This window comes from Rhamphochromis sp. 'chilingali' (assembly GCF_963969265.1).
Source record: "Rhamphochromis sp. 'chilingali' genome assembly, chromosome: 19".
In the NCBI taxonomy this organism is placed as follows: domain Eukaryota; kingdom Metazoa; phylum Chordata; class Actinopteri; order Cichliformes; family Cichlidae; genus Rhamphochromis; species Rhamphochromis sp. 'chilingali'.
Genome location: NC_137946.1, coordinates 585,228 through 607,575, shown reverse-complemented (window position 1 = coordinate 607,575; position 22,348 = coordinate 585,228). Strand labels below are relative to the sequence as shown.

The window sequence follows — 22,348 nt, the reverse complement described above, 5'->3', positions numbered from 1 at the left end:
TGGTCATACCACCCTGATTAGCTTCCAAGATCTTGTCCGATCTTGGAAGCTAATCAGGGTTGGGCCTAGGTACTTGGGTGGGACGCTGCCTCCCCATTGGTGTGTTAAAGCCAGTGTGTCCACCTATCATTGTCCAGTATTTTTCCTATGGCCTTGTGCTGTATGGCTGTGGCAGTTTCTTTCAACCCTCTATTCTATAATACATATTTGTGTAGTAAAATATAAACGCGTGTAAATTATGAGGTAATTGTGAATATAAATAATGAGTTATACAAGATAAAAAATAAATTCTAACAAGCATCACTTCTTGTTCATGTTACAATGCACAGTACAGTGTGTGTGTGTGTGTGTGTGTGTGTGTGTGTGTGTGTGTGTGTGTGTGTGTGTGTGTGTGTGTGTGTGTGTGTAATCTCTATGTGCTTTATCCAAAGCACACACTCTGTTGATTTACCTCATTGTTCTCACAGTGTTCATTCACTGTGTGTAGCTGCAACACTTTAAACATAATAGGCTTGATGTTCTGTCCTTCTACCCTCGCTCAGATATAATGGGAGACAGTCCCACCTTTGTCAACAGTATAAACCATGTATTTGTTTTTTATATTTGTTTTTTAAACGCAAAGAAAACTTATTAAATGTCAAACGTCAAGCAAGAATGATCAATTATGAACTAGGCATAATTCAAACCATGGACATTTGTTCTTAAAAAACACATCTGTTACAGATTAAACGCTGTGAATATTTCTGCTAATTTATTACAATTCTGAAAAGTTGTTATGATTTCAGCAACTTTTCTAATATCGACTTCAGCTTCCTCTCCTGTCTTCACGAGACAGTTTAGCTCGCTGGGCTTGAGCACCAAACACTGTCTATGAAACAGTGTTCAATAAATTAGTGCTTTAATATTAACATTTTTATGTTTCTGGTTAAAACAGGAAAGACAGTAAGTGGCTCACTTTTGTGTTGCCAAAGTGAGTCAACATGTTCAGTGCAGAACTGGTGGATCCTCCTGCACTGGAACAGGAGGAAGAAAAGCTAGGGTCTGTGGAGCAGAGTATTTGGGTGAGGCGCTGCCGGGTCTCCGGACCAACAAGCCTAAGTGCCAGCTGGCTACCAAAGAATTTGCAGCAATTTAGAGCAATTTGCCAACAATATGTTTACAAAAAACAAGAAACAAAGAAACTTAGTGTTTGTCTCCTAGTAGTTAGTAGTTTAGTTATTTTCCTGTTATTTAAAAAAGAGGTCAAGTATTAGTGAGAAAACAATATAGCCAGCCACAGTGATTTCATACTGACACATTGTCAGACTCACAGTCTTGCGTTCCTTCTTTTTCTTTTGCTCCCTTCAGGTGTTGCCTCACCCCGTCTGTAACATCCTCCTCTGTCGCATAAACTCTGTCCATGTCCTCATCAGCATATATAAATATACAAATATGTTTTCAAAGGTAGTCTTATTTTTTTAATTCCTTTTTTCATATATTGCCACATCACAAGAAAAGTTGCCTCAAAGTGCTTTTTATAGCAGTACAAAGAAACAGACAAAACCCCCACAATCATCTGATGCTCTATGAGCAGCAGTGGGAGGGAACGTCTCCTCTTTTAGACGTAAAAAAGGAAACCAGAGAATCTGTCTCCTATTTCTTTGGGTTGTATTGTTATATATCTGATTGTATTATACAGCAGCTTGTGACACTGTCCTGCTGCTGATGTGCTGAAATGGGATAAATGCCTTTGTTTCTATTTTCGTAGGTCAGGTATGAATGCATGCTGCTAATAAGAACCCACTGCAAAGAGATAGGTGTTTCCCTTTCTGTCTACTGCTGACACACAGATTTGAGATGTGTGTAGACACCAGGGAGAAAGAAACCAAGACAATATAAAAAAGTGGAAACTGAGCATGAGACTGAACGTGCAGACAGTTATAGAATATCTGTTAGTCAGCAACAGCTGCTGTACACTTCTCTTCTTGTTTCTTGGCCCAAAGCTTAACTCCTGAACCTTTATAACTAATAAACACTGATGGCACAACATCAGTGTTTATTAGTTATCAAGTCCTCAGACAAGATACTGTGTGTGTTTCTGTGTGTTTTAGATGAAAGCGCTGCATAAAAGTGAGCGAGAGACAAAGCGTGACACCGATAATGCAGGATAATGAGGGCAGCTGAAGATATATACACAAGAGGTGATTATAGAGAGGGAACAGCAGGTAACACAGCTGCAGTGATCACACAAGGGAACCAAGGGAACTAAAAGGCCTGATAATAAACAGAGCAGACGGACATAACCTTACAATGACAGTTATACCTTAAACAATATCTAAATGCAAATTCCATTAAAGATAATTACTCAAGACCTTATTGGTGTCAGACTGTCAGTGCTGATCCACGCTAACCTTGTCTTGTAGAGTACGGACGTTTTGAGGCCAAAATCCACGACCTGCGGGAACAGATGATGAACCACAGCATGAGCTCCGGGTCAGGATCCCTGCGAACCAATCAGAAAAGATCACTCTATGTTAGGTTGGTCTGTTTTGGATTTTAGATGGTTGTGGTGAATTCAAAGAATGCAGAAAATGAAAAAACATCCATTCTGCAGTCAGACATCCCAGGCTAAACAGCAAAGCTGCTTTTGCGTCGTTTACTTTTGTAAGCTTGTGTGTCTTCATGCACAGATGTCTGACCCTAACTAAGATGAAGATTTATGCAGATATTTGAGATGTGTGACTGAAACAGAAACACATTCACTATTTACTATAGTAACTATAACTGCTGAAATCCTGCATCTAGTTTCTCTTTGCTAATTTAGAATAAAAGTCACTTACTGCAAAGAAACAGGGATTATTATTTTATTACTGCTCTTCTTTCGTGGAATAGGGCACTTTTTGACTATGAAAAGTCAAAGGACAGCGGTCTTCCCAGCCAAGGGCTCGGCTTCAGGTTTGGGGACATCCTGCACGTCATCAACGCCTCCGATGATGAGTGGTGGCAGGCTCGCCGTGTTACTCCACATGGTGACAGCGAGGAAATGGGCGTCATCCCAAGCAAGAGACGGTAAGAAGTGAATACACTAATGTGTGAACATACTATTGACTAGTTTCTTCTAAACTAGTCATTATCCAAAAACAGCCTGTTTTTGATTCAAGTTTATTTATAAATCACCAACAACAATAGTCCCCTCAGGGAAGTCAAAGAGCTGAAGACCTTCGTGATAACAAAAGCCAAAACGTAACGTATCCCAGTCCTGAATAACACTGGCGCAGAATCAAATTCATCTGAAAGGCGTCGATACAGCAAACAAAGCAAAAGTGCCAAAAAGGTGTTTTCATTATCAAAGAGCAGAAACCATTTGTCAAATGTGGGATTTTTGTTTCTTCGCTTTAGGTTTGAATTGTGATTCGTGTCACAAATATGTCGTATGTTCCCCCAGTCATGTCTGTGTTTGCTCGCTTCTGTGTGTCTCGTCTCCTTTAGTCCATGTTTCCCTCCTAGTGTTTCATCCTCGTCTCCCCGTCTCTCTCTCACACATGTGCGTTCTCCCCTACTTGTCTCTCGCCCTCTCTGTCCTCCCTCTGTGCCCTGGGTTTCGTCAGTCTGCATCTCAGTGCGTGTTTCTCGCACTTCCAATTTTACTTTGATAGTCTCCCCCAGGTGTTTCCTCTTTGCCCTGATTCCCTCTTCGTTTACTGTCTGTGTCTCCCTCCGTCCAGTGTCGTGATTGACCCTTCTCTCAGTGAGCTACATGATGTAGTCACCTGACATGGGTTCACCTCACAGGTGAGCCTGTCTGGGTTCATCTGTAGAGTTTCTTGCCTTCTTAATGACGTTGGGACCATCTGTTGTGTTGTGCAGCAGTCAGGTTGGTGCACAGCTGACAGGCCTATTTGACAACTGCTAGAATTCATATTATGGCGAGAACCAATCAGCTAAGTAAAGAGAAACAACAGTCCATCATTACTTTAAGAGCTGAAGGTCAGTCAGTTGGAAAACTGCTAAAACTTTGAATGTGTCCCCAAGTGGAGTCGCAAAACCATCAAGACTACGATGAAACTGTCTCACATGAGGATCGGCCCAGGAAAGGAAGACCAAGAGTCTCCTCTGCTGCTGAGGATACATTCACCCGAGTCACCAGCCTCAGAAATCACAAGTTAACAGCAGCTCTGATCAGAGCCCAGATAGATGCCACACAGAGCAGCAGCAGACACATCTCTACATGCTCAGAGCAGACTGTGTGAATCAGGCCTTTATGGTCAAACAGCTGCTGAGAAACCACGACTAAAGAGAAGAGATTTGTTTGGGCCAAGAAACACGAGGAGTGGACATCAGACCATCTGTGCTTTGGTCTGATGAGTCCACATTTGAGATCTTTGGTTCCACCTGCCGTGTCTTTGTGACACAGAAAAGGTGAGCGATGGTCTCTACGTGCATGGTTCCCACCATGAAGCATGGAGGAGGAGGTGTGTGTGTTTGTGTGTGTGTGTGTGTGGGGGGGGGGGGGGGGGGGGGCTTTGCTGGTGACGCTGTTGGGGATTTATTCAAAACTGACGGCAAACTGACCCAGCATGGCTACCACAGCATCCTGCAGCCACAGGACAATGAGCCCAAACACACCTCCAGGCTGTGTGAGCTGATAGCCCGGCCTCCACAGTCACCTGTGGGTGGCTATAACTTGAAAGCAATCCAGGCATGAAGGGGGGCGACTTTGAGGAATCTAAAATATAAAACATGTTTTGAGTTATTTCACACTTTTTTGTTTACTACATAATTCCTCATGTGTTCATTCATAGTCTCGATGCCTTCAGTAAGAATCTATGACAGTGCTGCCCAATCCCAGTCCTCGAGAGCTACTGTTGCCCCCTATATGCTATCCTGCAGCTTTTAGATGCATCCCTACTCCAACACAGCTGAATCAAATGAATGGCTTGTTATCAGGCCTTTGCCAAACATGATGGCATGCTGAATAGGTAATCAAACCATTTGATTCAGCTGTGTTGGAGTAGGGATGCATCTAAAAGCTGCAGGATAGTAGCTCTCGAGGACCGGGATTGGGCAGCCCTGATCTACGATGTAAATGGTCAAAGAAACATAAAGAATTAAACGTGTCCAAACCTGACTGCTAGTGTGGGTGTTAGTACTAAAGATCTCACACGAGTTTGGATCTCGGTGACTTCGGCCTCAAGGTCTGCCTCAATTTTCTGAAAATCTTGTGAGTGTGAAAACTCTAGAACAAAGACACGGGAGTTTGAAAGTGATGCAACTGGTGTGTCCACCAAAAACTTGGTGACCTTGACCTCAAGGTTAGAGGTCCTTTTGACAAAGCATATAGTTAGGCCTGGATCAGGTGACCGTGAATCGGCCCTTAGTTATGCTGCAATAGGCTGCTGGGGGACTCCCATGATGCACTAAGCATTTCTCCTTGTCTCGCCCATTTTCACTCATCATGGGTTAATAAACTATAATTAAGCATTAATGATTCTTGATCTCTGGCTCTCTTTGTCTTGTCTCCCTTCCCTCACCCCCCACTGTCACAGCAGATGGCCCTGAGCCTGGTTCTGCTGTTTCCCTCCCACCGTGTTTCGTCTGATTGTTGGGATTTCTCTGTGTTATTTAACGGTCTTTTCCTTACAATATAAAGCGCCTTGAGGTGACTGTTGCTGTGATTTGGTGCTAAATAAATAAAATGTAACTGAATTAAAAAAAACAGAAGTCATTATTTTGAACTTGAGAACAAAGCGATGTAGGTTTTTTAAATTCATACAAGGTGAATGTGGATGCAACAACTAGGAGCTTTTCTGTTAGCTTTGAAGTGCTCCTGTAATTTCATTCAGCAGTGTACAAATGCAGGGCCATGATACTGTATTTGGACAGCTATTAATTTGTTGTCCCCTGAAGGAGCCTTTGTTAAAACAAGCTTAAAACTGGGGTTTTTTCAACTTCAAGTACTTGCAGGTGCTCAGTAAGCATCAGGAGTGAGGTACTGGTAAGATCAGCAATACTGGAGAAAAGTAAAAGCAGTTAAAGTGGGCTGACAGGATGAAGCACACAATGAACCCAATTCAATAAGCAGTCTGTTACCACACACCTGATGTTTGCTGATGTTTAGCTGTGGTCACTGGAAAGGGCAGGAGTACGTGTAAAACGTATATGATTTACTCATGAAAGTGGCCACTTTCTCATTACTTTCATATATTGTTTTAGGAAGTATCCAAAACATACAAGTTTCATTATATAATTTTTCGAGGGATCTTATATCTGTTTTCACTCTTATACGCTTTTCATACAAGTTTCACACAAGACAGACTTTGTAAGATTTATATATATATCTTTTCCATATGGGGTAGAAATTGTTAAGACTTCCTTCTTCTCCTCACAGTTGCTAAACTTTATACATACCAGTGTAGAATAAAAAGGGGATGTTTTTTCCTCTTCTGGTTTCATTATTTTAATGTGGCACTATTAGTTCATTAGAATCATATAACCAGCTTTGCATTAAATATATACTGAAGTTTTTGATCTTACATTAGCCTTTGTATTACAGTGATTGTTATAACTCTAGTTTGATTTTCTACTTACAGGTACCAGAATAATATGATCTTTCATTGCAGATGTGACCATGATCAACTTATACATATTGCAGTTTGTTGCTTATTATAGAGTTGTGCTCAAGTTAATTAAGGGTTAAAAGCTACAGTCAGCGTGAATGTCTGACTGATCTATGGAGGGGAAAGGCTTCGAGCATAGAGGGCCGCACGCGCCTACATACCACTGATATCATATTATTCTTTGTGGTCTTTTATTCAATTATGTTTTTTTGCTAAGTTTAAAGTGGTAGTTAATTAAACAACATTGATTGAAATATTAAATACCTGAGTCAGTTTCCGGGCTTTTTAGAGAATCAGTGAAAAGCATAAATCATCACTTTCATGTTTAATAATTAATGATTGAAATGAACTGAATAGCGTTTAGAAGATTTGTTAATTTGTTTGTCTTTTGTTAAAAGAGTGGTTTCAATAACTTCAGACACACCTTGCAATTGTGCTTATGATGAGTTGGCACTTGGTCTTTTGAAGGTCATAAGCTTCGTTCGGCGTGATGGTCCGGACTGATATATTGCAGGTTTTGACTTTGAGTGCAGAGGGCTAAATGCAAACATGCTTACAGTACATATAATACATATAATACATATAATTCAGGAATGTGTCCGGCCTGAGGCCTTAACTCATTTGGAGTCTCACTATATTTTACTCTACTTGGTAACAGATGACCAGAGTCAATAATTAGCCTCAGAGACCCTGAGGGCTTGAAGTTTATTACCATGTTTGGAAGGTGTTATAGAAAGGAGAAGTTCTATGTCTGTTTGTAGCCATTAAAGATGTACAAGATGTACGATTAACTGTGACTAATGTCTGGAACCTATTTTGATCTGTCATTACGCATGAAGGGGCGTTCTAATACCCTGATTTTTACAAAACTATGGAGATGTGTTTTTTGTGATGAGATCTGAGGCTGTCTGCATACAGTTTCCATCTCCCACGGGTGTGACCATTAAAATCATCGTTTGACTTGACCTGGCCGGACCAGTGTTGTTATTGTGGTGTTTCTCCTGTCTCCATCCCCAATATTTTGAACCATAACACCAGCTGACTAGTTATTTCCTCAACAGGGTGGAAAGGAAAGAGCGGGCACGTCTAAAGACTGTTAAATTCAATGCCAAGCCAGGGTCGTTTGAGTCAAAAGGGGTGAGTACCTCGCAAAGTGGAAATTTCTATTAGTGCGATGATCCACAGGCTAGTTCAGATAGAACTGAACATGTATGAGAAGCTTAACCTGCTGTTTGCTTTGCCACACAAACAAAGTTAACACAGACAAACATTTTTATGCCTTCATGAACAAACAAGTAATCACTTCCAGTGCAGGCAAGTAAAGCTTAACTTTGGAAAAGTCCATCAGATCATTTCTTCTGTAAAACGTCTTCATTTGTATTTGTTTCAGTTCTCTTGATATTTTACGTGTGTGCTTTGATTTGCACCCTTGTTTAATCAGCCAACCTCTACTAAGCTTCAGGTCATGGACTTCCTGCCCCGACATTCTCCTGCCACATTTCATTTTTGGTTGCATCCAGTGATGACAATGTGCGCAGGCCCAGGGTTGTCTCCACCATACTTTACAGGTTTGTAAAGGTTTGCCAGGCTTTTAACTTCCAAATATAACACTGCGCATTTTCAGCTCCCCACAGAGCTTTGCTCAGTGTTGTAGATCATGCAGGAGTCTTTGGCTAGGTGAAGTCAGGGGCTTACTCATTTTTCCAGCCGGCACTGTGAGTGATTACTTGACATGAAAAACAAGCAGTTTTTTGTGTATAGTTGACTTCACACATGGTCAGTCAGGTCACCTACTGATCAGAAGGTTGGTGGTTCGATCCTTGCCTGCTCTAGTCTGCGAGCCAAGTATCCCTGGGCAATAACCCCAAGTTGCTCTCCGATGCATCCATCGGAGTATGAATGTTAGCTAGAGAGCACTTACATGGAAAAGAGTGAATGAGGCAAGTTGTGTAAAGTGCTTTGACTGCTCAGAGTAGAAAAGCGCTCTATAAGATCCTGACAATGCCACAAACCCTTTCTTACAGCTGTAGATGTGCTTCATTTATTAATCTTACCTCCCACAAGTCAAACCTGCACCACCTGTGAATTATCAGCTCAACTTCATTTTGGAAACAGATGTGGTATATTTACAAAGCATCAAGTGCAATATATTCTACAACCACAGACACACATCATACAGGCAGGTTATTTCAGCTGTCATCCTCTCAAATTCCATCTTTTCCTTCTATTACTGCATGTTTTTACGTGTTCTTATGGAACCTCTTTCTTATATTTTATTTTTCATGGCATGTTCTGGGTAACTGTCTCTCACTTTGCTTTTATTTTAAACGGGTGGCATGTCAAGAAGTGTGCAATCTCATACTGATTTATTTAGGAATACAGCAGAAGAAGCTCGGTCGTTTTATATATCGCTGTTGTTGTCTGACAGTCTTTGGTTGATCTCATCTATCTGTGGCCAGCTCGGCTCAAAGCTTCACATATTATTAGGTCAACTTAAAACACGCAGCAGTGATTCACACTTAACTTCTTGACATTCTACTGTCTGCATGACAATGATACACCTGTTTGCCCCATGCTTTCTCTCCCTTCGCAGTCATTCACTGACAAACGTAAAAAGAATTTCATCTTTACACGAAAGTTCCCATTCTACAAGAACAAAGATGGTGAGCAGGATGGCAGTGATTCAGACCGTAAGTAAGCTCACAGACACATACGTGCTTTCATGCAGTCAGTGTAGGTCACACGTCAGGCCAGAAGGGAAACCACAGGTGTGTTTCCAAGTGTGGGAACCTCACGGAGACTCTTTGCAGTCATCCTTGTTTTCTGTCCTTTTCTGATGCAGAAATGCGATAATCACTGCTCTCATAATCACTGCTGTTCATTTTGTGGTGATATTATATGACCCAGTTTCCCTTCAGAGATCATCTAGGTATTTTGGTATTTTGGCTCTCCCTGCTGGCCGCTCATTGTTTTGAGAAGGACAGATCTGTGGGCCGCACCCTCTGTCCTCATTTCCTCCACCTTTTGCTTATGTTGTGGCTGTCCTCCTTGCTCTCTTTCTTCTGCTCTGACTCTCTGTGGACGGCCAATAGGACATCCTGGGGATAGGTGATGATGGGTATGGGACAAAGACATTAAGTAAGTTGGTTGTTCTTCTGCCTGCATTACTGCATGCTGCAGTTGTTGGCTTTATCTTGCTTCTTGGTCCACTAAAACATGACATGTGGCAGAGGTTTAAAAATGTTCAATATCTGTATAATGTCATGTAAGGATTTCAAGTAACCATCTTTTTCTTGTATAAGACTTTAAGAATCGTTTAAAATGCATCAGAGGATAAATATTTAAATTAAACTACTGAAATCTTATTATACATATATTGGGTTAGTTTTTATGCTTTCGGTGGCTTGTGCCATTTATACCTTGGCGCGTCTGTAATGTTTGCATTATCTGAGAACTGCATGATTTGTTAAGGGTCGCAGGTTCTGCAGGACACAGTTATGACCTTGTATTCGTCCTAAGGAGGAACCACTGGGATCTCTCACGACTCCACCAGCATGATCTTTGTTATTCCAGCCTCACTATGTGGATATTGTTTCATGCATGTTTGCATGGTGCTTTTGTTTTCGTTTATGAGCATAGCAGCTTGAATGACAGTCTTAGAGGTTGCCACGGTTACATCTGTTTGTTTGGGCCTTCTACAGTAAAATGTCATTTGCTGTTGGAGTTCATGTTTCAGCGTTGCGGGTATGTGTTTATGTCCAGTAGTTTGATTATTGCGAAATACTGAGAGTATTTAATTATGCGTGTTTCAGTACCTAAAATTCAAATCAAGACAGGTTTTTATGTTTTTAAGAGTTTCCTAAATTAGCTAATTATTAGCACTGACAACACAAACGCATCACTGAAACCACCGTGTACTTTTTTTGAAGTTCTCATTTGTAAACTAGAAGATACTAAAATATCAGTAAATGTAAAACATGAATAAAATGTTGATTATTACAGAGTTATCTCGAACTGTTACATGTATTTTGATGGGTTTTTCTTTGTTGCCCACAAATTCTGATAGCTAAAGGTAGCACTATATTTTGTGAAATATCCTAACAGGAAGTCAAGAGGAAGTGATTCTCTCATATGAACCAGTGATGCGTCATGAAGGTAAGCTAAAACTTTTTTATTATTAGTCTTTTATTTATCCAGGAAAAAACCTCAGTGAGATTAAAAATCTTATTTCCAAAAGAGATCTGGCATCATGGCAGCAAAAGTCAAAAATACATGTACCACATAAGTACATAACAAATACAAAATCCCGCACAAACATGTGAAAAATACACAATAACAGATCAGTTAAGAGCGACATTAAAAACAATCACACGGACTAACAGAGTTATTCTCTCGTTCCTTAAAGATGGACTTAAACTCCATCAACATAACCAACTCTGACAGTTTCAGATCCTTCTGCAGATTATTCCAGGAAACAGGGGGCAGCGGATTTAAAAGCCCCAATTCTGTTCTGATTTTTGGGGACAATTAGTTGTATGATGTTGTGAGAACAAAGGCTGTATTGGTTGTGGGTTTTTTATTTCAATTAATTAATTTATTAATTCTTTTGTGTCCTTAAAGCAGGCGTTAGACACATCAGCCACTGAGCATTAATGAGCTTCACTTTCAAGTTGTTGATTTAGATACAAACACGTCACAGCTATCTCGGGCTTTGGGAATTTTTGCACATGCCACATTCACAGACAGTCACACGGGTGGATGCATTGGGGGTAAGCCCACTCTGACAGCCCACAGCCCACTCTGACAGCCCACAGCCCACTCTGACAGCCCACAGCCCACGCTGACAGCCCACAGCCCACTCTGACAGCCCACAGCCCACGCTGACAGCCCACAGCCCACTCTGACAGCCCACAGCCCACGCTGACAGCCCACAGCCCACTCTGACAGCCCACAGCCCACGCTGACACCTTGATTGTTTTTTTGGTTTTTATGACTTCTTGAAATGATATATTTTGTTAAAATTTAGTTTCGTATGTTTTTTTTTACAAACTAGGTTTTTCCAAATAGTTTTTGTGTGCCAGCCTAAACTCCATATTATTCCTCTTTTCTGTTAAGCAGCCCAACAAAGTTAGGGATGGTTTTAATATGTTTTCTCACCACAAACTGCCCCGCATGTGAAATCGAAACGTATAAACTTTGCAAGAACTGTACAGTTTCCCAGTTGCTGCTGTCTACTCTACAGATTTTCTATTATTTATTCATTTTTCTATTACAAGAATCGATATATCCTTTGTAGATGATAACAACATAACTAAAGCTATGCTACGGTCCTCTAAGAGTTTACTTTTTATGAAGTCTGTGTTTCTCCTTTAGTTAACTATGCCAGACCTGTCATAATCCTGGGACCCATGAAGGAAAGAATCAATGATGACCTCATATCAGAGTTCCCAGACAAGTTTGGATCTTGTGTGCCGCGTACGTATTTGACTTTGCATTGCTAATGTAAGGATGAAGTGGGAAACAGGACATTACAGATTAGTATTCCAGCTTAATGGAAGAAATGTCTACGTCTGCATCCATTGGAGACCTTTCTGTGTAGAGTCTGCATGTTCTCCCTGCTACTGTCTGCACTCTCTCAGGCTCCCATCCACAGTACAAAGACATGGATGTTTGGTTAGCATGCATGTCTGTGGCCATTCTACAGTATGTGTGAATGTGAGAGTGGGTGGTTGTCTGTCTCACTCTGCTGGTGCTCAGGTAGATTCCACCTTTGACCCTTGGACAGCTGGAATAGGCAGCAGCTCCCTGCGCCCCTAAATTATACAAACAGTTGAGAAAATGGATAGAAAACTGCAGCGATTCAATCAGTAGCTGAGGGACAGCTCACACAGATTCCACCAGCCTTCTCATTGTAGTAAACCAAGTATATATGGTCTCCATTGTGAGAATAGATCTTGTAATCTCCTCCACACAGGAACACCGTGTTAAATATTACTTAATGTAATGACAGTGGCTTGGGTATTGCTGGTTTGTAAGAGAAAGCTGTCACAAGCTGACCCAACAGGATCAGCCTTCGTCTTCTTCAGTTGTGTGTGTTGTGTTTGTCATCAGCTGCAGCAGTTTTGATTTTGCATGTTTTTATTTACCCATCTCTTATTTGAATTTACCCTTTAAACCATATAAAGCTGCTAACCGTTCAGGTTATCAAGGTAAGTGAGCCCATGAACTGATTCTCTCAACCTACTGTTTAGAAAGTCCTTTAAAGTGAAGTAGTTCCCATAAACAAGTCCACTCATCTTTTTGGAACCACAGTTTGTGTATAATGTGGAATTTCTGTCATTGATATTGTTATTATTATTATTATATCATTATGGTGCACTAATAATGTAGAATTCTGTGCCACATCCTCTCCATATATTAACAGAGGCGCTTACCTGTGAGTTCAAAAACATGATCACATTTATGTCACAGCTTGGTAATAACATGGTAAGAGTGGTTTTAGTATTAGTGTGATAATAAAGACAGAACATGCAAGTAATACCATTTACTTACTGAAGTAAAGGCCACGCAGTACCTTGGTATTAATCACAAGTATATCAGTATTTTACTTGTTCATTATTAACCTGTTATCCCAGCATTACCGTGTTATTACTGTGCGGTGCTAGCAGTGTTATCCCATGTTTCCAGTTTAGCCCTTTAATCTCTGTCGGATAGCTTTAAAGGTGAATTTGTTACAGTTAATGTGAGAATTGTAAAATGTGAGTGAGGTACTTATTCATTTAGATAGAATTATAGCAAATGTAAAGTTACTAAGAGTTAATGTTCCTGCTCATACTGAAGATACCACTCGACCAAAGAGGGACTACGAGGCTGATGGGCGAGATTACCACTTTGTGATGTCGAGGGAACAGATGGAGAAGGATATCCAAGAGCACAAGTTCATTGAGGCTGGGCAGTATAATGATAATCTCTATGGAACGAGCGTCCATTCGGTCAAATACGTGGCTGAGAGGGTAAGATTTGATCTGTTTGCCAGCAGCGTCACTGAGAAGCATTTTAAATATAGTTAAATATAATAAGTGTGCAGAGTGCAATATATTCTCTGAGAAATCAAAGCAGCTGCACTGCACTTTGAAAAGCAAAGACGATTTAGAAACACATAAGAGTTGTTTTAAAATGATCTTAATATGAGAGCTAGTGTGATTCTGTGTGCTACAGCTAAAGCTGTGCTTCTGTCTCAGGGTAAACACTGCATTCTGGATGTTTCTGGAAATGCTATCAAACGACTACAAGTAGCACAACTCTATCCCATTGCCATCTTCATAAAACCGAAGTCTATTGATTCATTAATGTGAGTATTCATGTGGTCTTTTGTCACACACTAACAATAGAGGTATTGTTTGATGCGCACATTTCTATTCGTGTGTGTGTGTGTGTACAGGGCCATGAATAAGAGACTGACAGAGGAACAAGCCCAGAAGATCTTTGACAGGGCGATGAAGCTTGAGCAGGAGTTTGGTGAATTCTTTACAGGTACAGTGTTAAAACAAACCATTTATACTGAATCACTGTAGCTCAAACGTTGTTTGAACCGTGTCTAAATCCAAAGCTTAGGCATCAGTGACAGTATTGGTTTAGTCAGACAACTGAAAAAGCTTCTACTCCTCAATAAGGAGAACAGCACGCTGTAAAGATTTTAGCATGTATAACTTTTCTACCTTTGCTGAAGTTTTGAAAGATGTACATCAAAAACAGAAAGAAACTTAAAAAATCATTTAAAGACTAATTCTATTGGTCTGGTCTGAGCTCACGATGTCACCAGACGCACAAAATTAGGAATTCTAAACCTGTCTCAGTACAGCTGAAAGGCGTTCGGAGCCTTCAGTCCTCTCTTCTGAGGAACCAGCTCCCAGTTTGGATTTGGGAGACAGTGTCATGGTGAATTGGGTTAAAGGACTCAGGTGCGAGACTCCTTGCAGAGTGACAGTGAATTTATTCACAGTGAAAAGATAAGTCAACAGTTCGAGTCTGTAATCCAAAAAGGGCAGTGCAGTGATACAGTGGCTTCTCCCCGTGGTGACAGTGCAGTGACAATCCAAAACAACTCCTTGTGCCCGCTCCTCCTCCGATCCCTGGATCCTGGAGGCAGATGAGAAAAACACACGCACGGTAACGAAAACGTTCTCTCTCCTTCACAAACTAGGTATGCTAATCGCGACTACGCTACCCGGTTTAGCTCAACGTTCCAGCGTTGGTTGTGACTCGACCGCACCGTTAAATAGGTCTGCTTCGGATTAGGATGGAGAGGAGAACACCACAAAGTACACGCAAACACAACAAAAATTGGCAAGGCGACCGGTGAGGACCGTCTAGCCGTGACAGACAGACGCCATCTCTTACTTTATGCTCGCTCATAGCGGGCCCTCTGACTGTTGGGGTTTTCTCTGTATTATTCTGGAGTATTTACCTTACAACATAAAGCGACTGTTGTGATTTGACAGTAGATAAATAAAACTGAATTAGATTGACATGAAAAATTAAATTGAACTGAATCTGAGGTTTAACTAATGGATGGAGTCTCCTCGTCCAATACTCTGACATCAACCTTCCCGAGGAGGCTGAGGAGTGTGAGCTGTACGCTCGAAAACACTCTCCATTCCCCTCCTTGAATAAAGATGGAAATGAAAATTATCAACCTACCGAAGACCAAACTCTCATTCCAGCAACTCAACATGGCACTGGGTAGTATTTTATATGGCCCCCACACTCGTATGTAACTTCAGCAGGGTCCAGGTATCAGCTCATGCTGTCAGTAGTGACCCTGGACAAATGCAAACTAGTAAAGAAAATGGTCAGAAAAAAATGTCAGTGGCCTCCACAGGTTAAACCGTTCCTGTTTGAGAGTCGTGTCATTGTTGGGCCTTTGGTGCACACGAGGCTAATTCATTAACACCAAAGTAGCTGAAACAGATCAACAATGCATTCTGCTAAATATTCTGATTAAAAGGTGTTCCTGTAATTGTTTGAAGCAGTGTAATGCTGTGAATGCTTTATTGTGATATACAGGACATTCATTGCTTAGATGCAGTATGTTGTGCTGAAGAAGCCAAGACCATCCAACTCCATTCAGTCTACAAATTGCATAAATAAAGAAATTAAATCATGTAAAAAATAAAACTGTGGGCACTGATGTCAGTCTAGTGTTTAAAATATATGAATCACTCTGTCTGAAGTCTATGTATCACAAGGTTATGTAATATTTACCTGGACTGTTGATGCTTTCTGTTTACAGACAGCACTGCTGGAATTACATATTTCCACAAGCAAAGCCAATAACTGAAAAATGTGCCATATGAGCATTATATCATGCTCCCCCAGAGGAATGTTGGCATGAATCCACCGGTACACACAGTATAAGGATCAAGGCTGCCTTTCACTGTAGAGTGCTTTCACATTCCTCTTACTCTTCTTCTGTGATGGATAGGCTAGGAGAGTGAATGCCAAAGCAAAATGTCCTTTGGAAACACGTGTCTCTTTAGCAGTGGGCCAGAAACATCCAACAACCAGTTTACATTTGCTCTTCATCTCCAGTACATGGACCACAGGACTCATAAAAAAGCTAATTGTAGAAGCTAAACAGAGACGCTAAATAACTCACCAAATCTAATAGCAATTGGGGAAAAGGAAATGCTGTTGAAATCCCCCAGTTTGAGTCAACTTCATATAAATCTGGGATTGGGGTTGTTGTTGTTGTTGTTGTTTTTTCAATCCTACCAGCGTATGTCAGGAATCTTCAAATCCTGGCTTCCTGAATAAAAACATCAAACTTTCATGTATCTGTGAAGGTTCATTCATATGTTTTTTTATTTGCAGCACTGGTTCAAGGAGAAACCTTGGAGGACATTTATACCCACTGCAAACAGGTCATAGAAGAACATTCAGGACCCTATATCTGGATCCCCTCAAAGGAGAAAGTATAATAGCTCATTATGCTGGAAGGCAGTCTGGACTTTTAGGATCTAGTAATATGAAAACTGTTTGGCAACAAATAGTGTTTATAAATACATATTGTGAATAAGTTGGCTTTTTTTATTTGTTCATTTGATCTTGTGTTTGATTATTGTTTGTTTTTCACTTAACCTAAATGTTCCTGAATGTAAACCACAAAAATGTTATAAAGTTTTAGCTCACAAAGTATGTATATTTGCTTTTTTCTTATTTAAACAAAAAGGATAAAAACAAAATAGATTTGGGATATATAGCTGCATTAATACAAAGTGGAAGGTGGCATGTACGGTGCAGATATCTTTGCTTTGTCAGCAATGGAGAGAAACCCGGTGACTGGACTTTGACATCCTTACTGGCACTGCACACTGCAACTAGTAAATACTGCTGAACACTGCTTTGCTTTGTGTTTATTTACAGTATCATTTCTACCTTAAATGACTACCTTCACTCTTTTGACATGACAACATTTGTGAGAAAACTTTTGTTTCTTGTTGTCGGCGGGAACATTTATCCAGATACTGCTGTGCCAATGCTGAATCAAGAAAGACAGCTGTTTAGACTTCAGAAAGCTAATACTTTATTTTCCTAATAAAATCGCTTCCAAAAGCAGAGATTTATTTGCTGTAAATTCAACTGGGATTCAAAAGTCCTTTATAGAACATATTTAATTTAAGAGATTAGTGTAATGTGATCTATGGAGCTTGGAAAGAAAAGCAACTGGACTTCTTTAAGTTTCGTGAAGACATTTCACTTCTCATCCAAGAAGCTTTTTCACTCCTAAACCAAACAGTGGAGAGTCTCAGGTATTTAAACCCTGGTGGGAGTTGTTGTATGTATGTAGGGGCAATGAAGAAGGTGCCTAAGAAGTACAGGAACCTGTCCATACCTGAGGCCTTGGAAACTGGAAAGCAAGCCTTGGCCAGCCGCTTGAGGAGGTACACCAGAGAGATCGAAGGCAGGAGAATAAACCAGCTGTTCTCCACAGAACCAGCCAAGGTGTACTCTCAGTGGCAGGGGAACGATATGAGAACAACACCACCAAGGCTGGAGACGGAACAATACTGGAAGAGCATATGGGAGAAGGACGCAACCCATAACAGCAATGCTCAGTGGCTAGTGGATCTGATTGCAGACCACAGAAACCTCACTTACAGGGTCCAGTAACCATCACAGTGGCAGACATCCAAGCAAGGGTCTCCAGTATGAAGAGTTGGACAGCACCAGGCCCCGACATGGTTCACGCCTACTGGCTGAAGAAGCTGACTGCACTCCACGAGCGTCTGGCAGCACAAATGAACCAGCTGCTAGTTGACGAGAGACACCCGGAACGGCTAACCGAAGGCCAGACAGTCCTAATCATCAAGGACCCCCAGAAGGGACCGGTCCCCTCCAACTACCGACCAATAACCTGCCTCAGTACTACATGGAAGCTCCTGTCAGGCATCATAGCGGCTAAGATGAACAGGCACATGGGTCAATACATGAGCGGCACACAGAAAGGGATTGGCAAGAATACCAGAGGCGCAAAACACCAACTACTGGTAGACAGAACAGTCAGCCGAGACTGCAAGACCAGACTGACCAACCTGTGCACTGCCTGGATTGATTACAAGAAGGCCTATGACTCAATGCCCCACAGCTGGATACTGGAATGCCTAGAACTGTACAAGATCAACAGGACCCTAAGAGCCTTCATCAGGAACTCAGTGGGGATGTGGCGTACAACATTAGAGGCCAAGTTCAAGCTCATAGCACGAGTCACCATCAAGTGTGGGATCTACCAAGGAGATGCTCTGTCCCCACTGCTGTTCTGCATAGGCCTGAACCCCCTCAGTGAGATCATTAACAAGACTGGCTACGGATACCGCCTATGGAATGGAGCAGTTGTCAGCCACCTCCTGTACATGGATGACATCAAGCTGTATGCCAAGAGTGAACGAGACATCGATTCACTGATCCACACTACCAGGCTATACAGCAATGACATTGGAATGTCGTTCGGACTGGAGAAGTGTAGTCGGATGGTAACAAAGAGAGGGAAGGTAGTCAGAACTGAGGGGATTGAACTACCAGAAGGCAACATTGCAGACATAGAGGACAGTTACAAGTACCTGGGGATCCCGCAGGCGAATGGGAACCATGAAGAGGCCGCTAGAAAAGCTGCAACCACAAAGTACCTGCAGAGGGTCAGGCAAGTCCTGAGGAGTCAGCTGCATGGCAAGAACAAGATCCGGGCTATCAACACCTACGCCCTGCCCTGATCAGGTACCCGGCTGGAATAATAAGCTGGCTGAAGGAGGAGATAGAAGCCACTGACATCAAGACAAGGAAGCTCCTGACCATGCATGGAGGGTTTCACCCCAAGTCCAGCACCCTGAGGCTGTACGCTAAGGGGAAGGAAAGAGGCCGGAGACTAGTGAGTGTCAGCACCACAGTCCAGGATGAGGCAACGAACATCCAAGAATACATTGGGAAGATGGCCCCAACTGACCGAGTGCTCAGTGAATACCTCAGGCAGCAGAAACCCAAGAAAGAGGAGGGAGACGAGGAACCATCATGGAAGGACAGGCCCCTGCACGGTATGTACCACCAGCAGATAGAGGAGGTGGCTGATATCCAGAAGTCCTACCAGTGGCTGGACAAAGCTGGACTGAAAGACAGTATGGAGGCACTAATTATGGCAGCACAGGAACAAGAACTAAGCACAAGATCCATAGAAGCTCCGGGTCTATCACACCAGGCAAGACCCCAGGTGCAGGCTGTGTAAAGATGCCCCAGACACAATCCAGCACATAACAGCAGGGTGCAAGATGCTAGCAGGCAAGGCATACATGGAACGCCATAACCAAGTGGCCGACATAGTGTACAGGAACATCTGTGCCGAGTATAACCTGGAAGTCCTGAGGTCAAAATGGGAGACGCCCCCAAGGGTGGTGGAGAATGACCGAGCTAAGATCCTGTGGGACTTCCAGATACAGACGGACAAAATGGTGGTGGCTAACCAACCGGACATAGTGGTGGTAGACAAACAGAAGAAGACGGCCGTAGTGATCGATGTAGCGGTTCCCAATGACAGCAATATCAGGAAGAAGGAACACGAGAAGCTGGAGAAATACCAAGGGCTCAGGGAAGAGCTCGAGAGGATGTGGAGGGTGAAGGTAACGGTGGTCCCCGTGGTAATCGGAGCACTAGATGCGGTGACTCCCAAGCTAGGCGAGTGGCTCCAGCAGATCCCGGGAACAACATCGGAGATCTCTGTCCAGAAGAGCGCAGTCCTGGGAACAGCTAAGATACTGCAGGACCCTCAAGCTCCCAGGCCTCTGGTAGAGGACGCGAGCTCGAAGGATAGACCGCTCGCAGGGGTGAGCAGGGAATTTATTTATATATATATTATATATATATATATATTTATTTATTTATGTATTTGGGGTGCAACGATACACAAAATTCACGGTTCGGTTCGATACTTTGGTGTCACGGTTCAATATTTTTTCGATACAAAAAAATGTTCACGCCTTTTTAATTTGTCATTTATTAAAATTATAAATATGTATTTTAACTCAAAAGTACAGTTTTTAAATTTTGTGTTGCTGAAACAACAAAGTAATAAAAATCACTCATCTTTGGAAAAGAGAGTTTATTAGAGAAATGGCTCTTTCCAAAATAAAAGCTATACTATACGCTTCTTCTGGGCTAAATTCTCAGCAGCATATTAAACATATCAGGTCCCCATAAGGAGAATCATGTGCTAACGGCTGTCTAAATGACTCGGTGTTAAATCTTCTGATCAAGTCAAAATTCATCAGTGTTACACAGGGGCTTCATTATGAAGAAATACACTACCAGTCCTGTCGTTGGGTGTATCCATGAAAAACATTATCTTTATTGTTTATAAGCATAGAGATGATTAGGCCCAACCAGAGAGGAGGTCAAGTTAATTCCCCCTAGGAAAGAATTGGTCACATTTTGGATTTTCTTTCTTGAGAGATTGTTTCCAGCAGGTTTCCACAGGACCTTTTAATAGTGGTTCATATTTTTTATTTTTATGGGTTTAAACCATTTTTAATCATTATCATACTTTATTTGCATGATGCAACACTTATTAAGCAGTTCAGGTTTATACCATCCAATCCTTGGTGAAACCTCATTATCTCATATGTTTTAACTCTTTTCTATTCAGATAGACATTTAAAATGTTGTCTGTAATAAGTACTGTTAGGACCCTGGTGAAAGTGTGACATAGAGAACACAAGTAAACACAAAATGCAGTTTCTAAATAAAGATGTTTATGATTAAGGGGGAAAAAAATGCACATGTACATGGATGGCCCTGTGTGAAAACCTGATTGCCCTCCCCTGTTATAAGATAAATTAACTGTGGTGTATCACATCTTTGGAAAGCTGAGTTCAATTTCTCTAGCCACACTCAGGCGTTATTACTGCCACAACTGTTCTTCAAGAAATCACTTAAATAGGACCAACCTGACAAAGTGGTGTAGACCAAAAGATCCTAAAAAGCCATGCAATCTGCCGCAATCCAAGGAACTTCAGGAACAAAGAAACAAAGTAATTTCTCAGTCTGGAAAGGTTATAAGGCCATTTCTAAAGCTGTGGGACTCCAACAAACCACAGTGAGAGCCATTATCTACGGGATGGGCCATTTATATGGATACACCGTAATAACATGGGAATGGTTGGTGATACTAAAGTCCTGTTTGTGGCACATTAGTATATGTGAGGGGGCAAACTCCTCAAGATGGGTGGTGACCATGGTGGCCATTTAGAAGTCGGCCATCTTGGATACAACGTTTGTTTTTTCAATAAGAAGAGGACCATGTGACACATCAAACTTATTGGTAATGTCACAAGAAAAACAATGGTGTGCTTGGTTTCAACGTAACTTTATTCTTTCATGAGTTATTTACAAGTTTCTGACCACTTATAAAATGTGTTCAATGTGCTGCCCATTGTGTTGGATTGTCAATGCAACCCTCTTCTCCCACTCTTCACACACTGATAGCAACACCGCAGGAGAAATGCCAGCACAGGCATCCAGTATGCGTAGTTTCAGGTGCTGCACATCTCGTATCTTCACACCATAGACAATTGCCTTCAGATGACCCCAAAGATAAAAGTCTAAGGGGGTCAGATCGAGAGATCTTGGGGGCCATTCAACTGGCCCACAATGACCAATCCACTTTCCAGGAAACTGTTCATCTAGGAATGCTCGGACCTGGCACCCATAATGTGGTGGTGCACCATCTTGCTGGAAAAACTCAGGGAACGTGCCAGCTTCAGTGCATAAAGAGGGAAACACATCATCATGTAGCAACTTCAAATATCCAGTGGCCTTGAGGTTTCCATTGATGAAGAATGGACCCACTATTGTTGTCCCCCATATACCACACCAAACCATCACTTTTGTTGTTCCAGCAGTCTTGGAGGGATCCATCCAATGTGGGTTAGTGTCAGACCAATAGCGGTGGTTTTGTTTGTTAACTTCACCATTCACATAAAAGTTTGCCTCATCACTGAACAGAATCTTCTGCATGAACTGAGGGTCCTGTTCCAATTTGTGTTTTGTTCATTCTGCAAATTCTGTGCGCCGATCTGGGTCATCCTCGTTGAGATGCTGCAGTAGCTGGAGTTTGTAAGGGTGCCATTTGTGAGTAGCTAATATCCGCCGAAGGGATGTTCGACTAATGCCACTCTCCAGTGACATGCGGCGAGTGCTACGCTGTGGGC

General features: G+C 41.8%; 1 protein-coding gene across 1 annotated transcript in view; it reads left to right on the top strand.

Annotated features, from left to right (window-relative positions):
- Window positions 1-17,855, top strand: part of dlg2 (discs, large homolog 2) — a 176,661-nt gene extending 158,806 nt beyond the window's left edge. Inside the window, exons 18-27 of the mRNA XM_080867650.1 lie at window positions 2,403-2,517; window positions 2,872-3,048; window positions 7,658-7,733; window positions 9,190-9,286; window positions 10,701-10,751; window positions 11,970-12,071; window positions 13,437-13,609; window positions 13,838-13,947; window positions 14,038-14,129; window positions 16,470-17,855. Of these exons, the coding sequence (XP_080723776.1) occupies window positions 2,403-2,517; window positions 2,872-3,048; window positions 7,658-7,733; window positions 9,190-9,286; window positions 10,701-10,751; window positions 11,970-12,071; window positions 13,437-13,609; window positions 13,838-13,947; window positions 14,038-14,129; window positions 16,470-16,576 (1,100 nt within the window). The 3' untranslated portion in view covers window positions 16,577-17,855. The remainder of the gene's footprint in view (window positions 1-2,402; window positions 2,518-2,871; window positions 3,049-7,657; window positions 7,734-9,189; window positions 9,287-10,700; window positions 10,752-11,969; window positions 12,072-13,436; window positions 13,610-13,837; window positions 13,948-14,037; window positions 14,130-16,469) is intronic.
- Window positions 17,856-22,348: the final 4,493 nt, after the last annotated feature.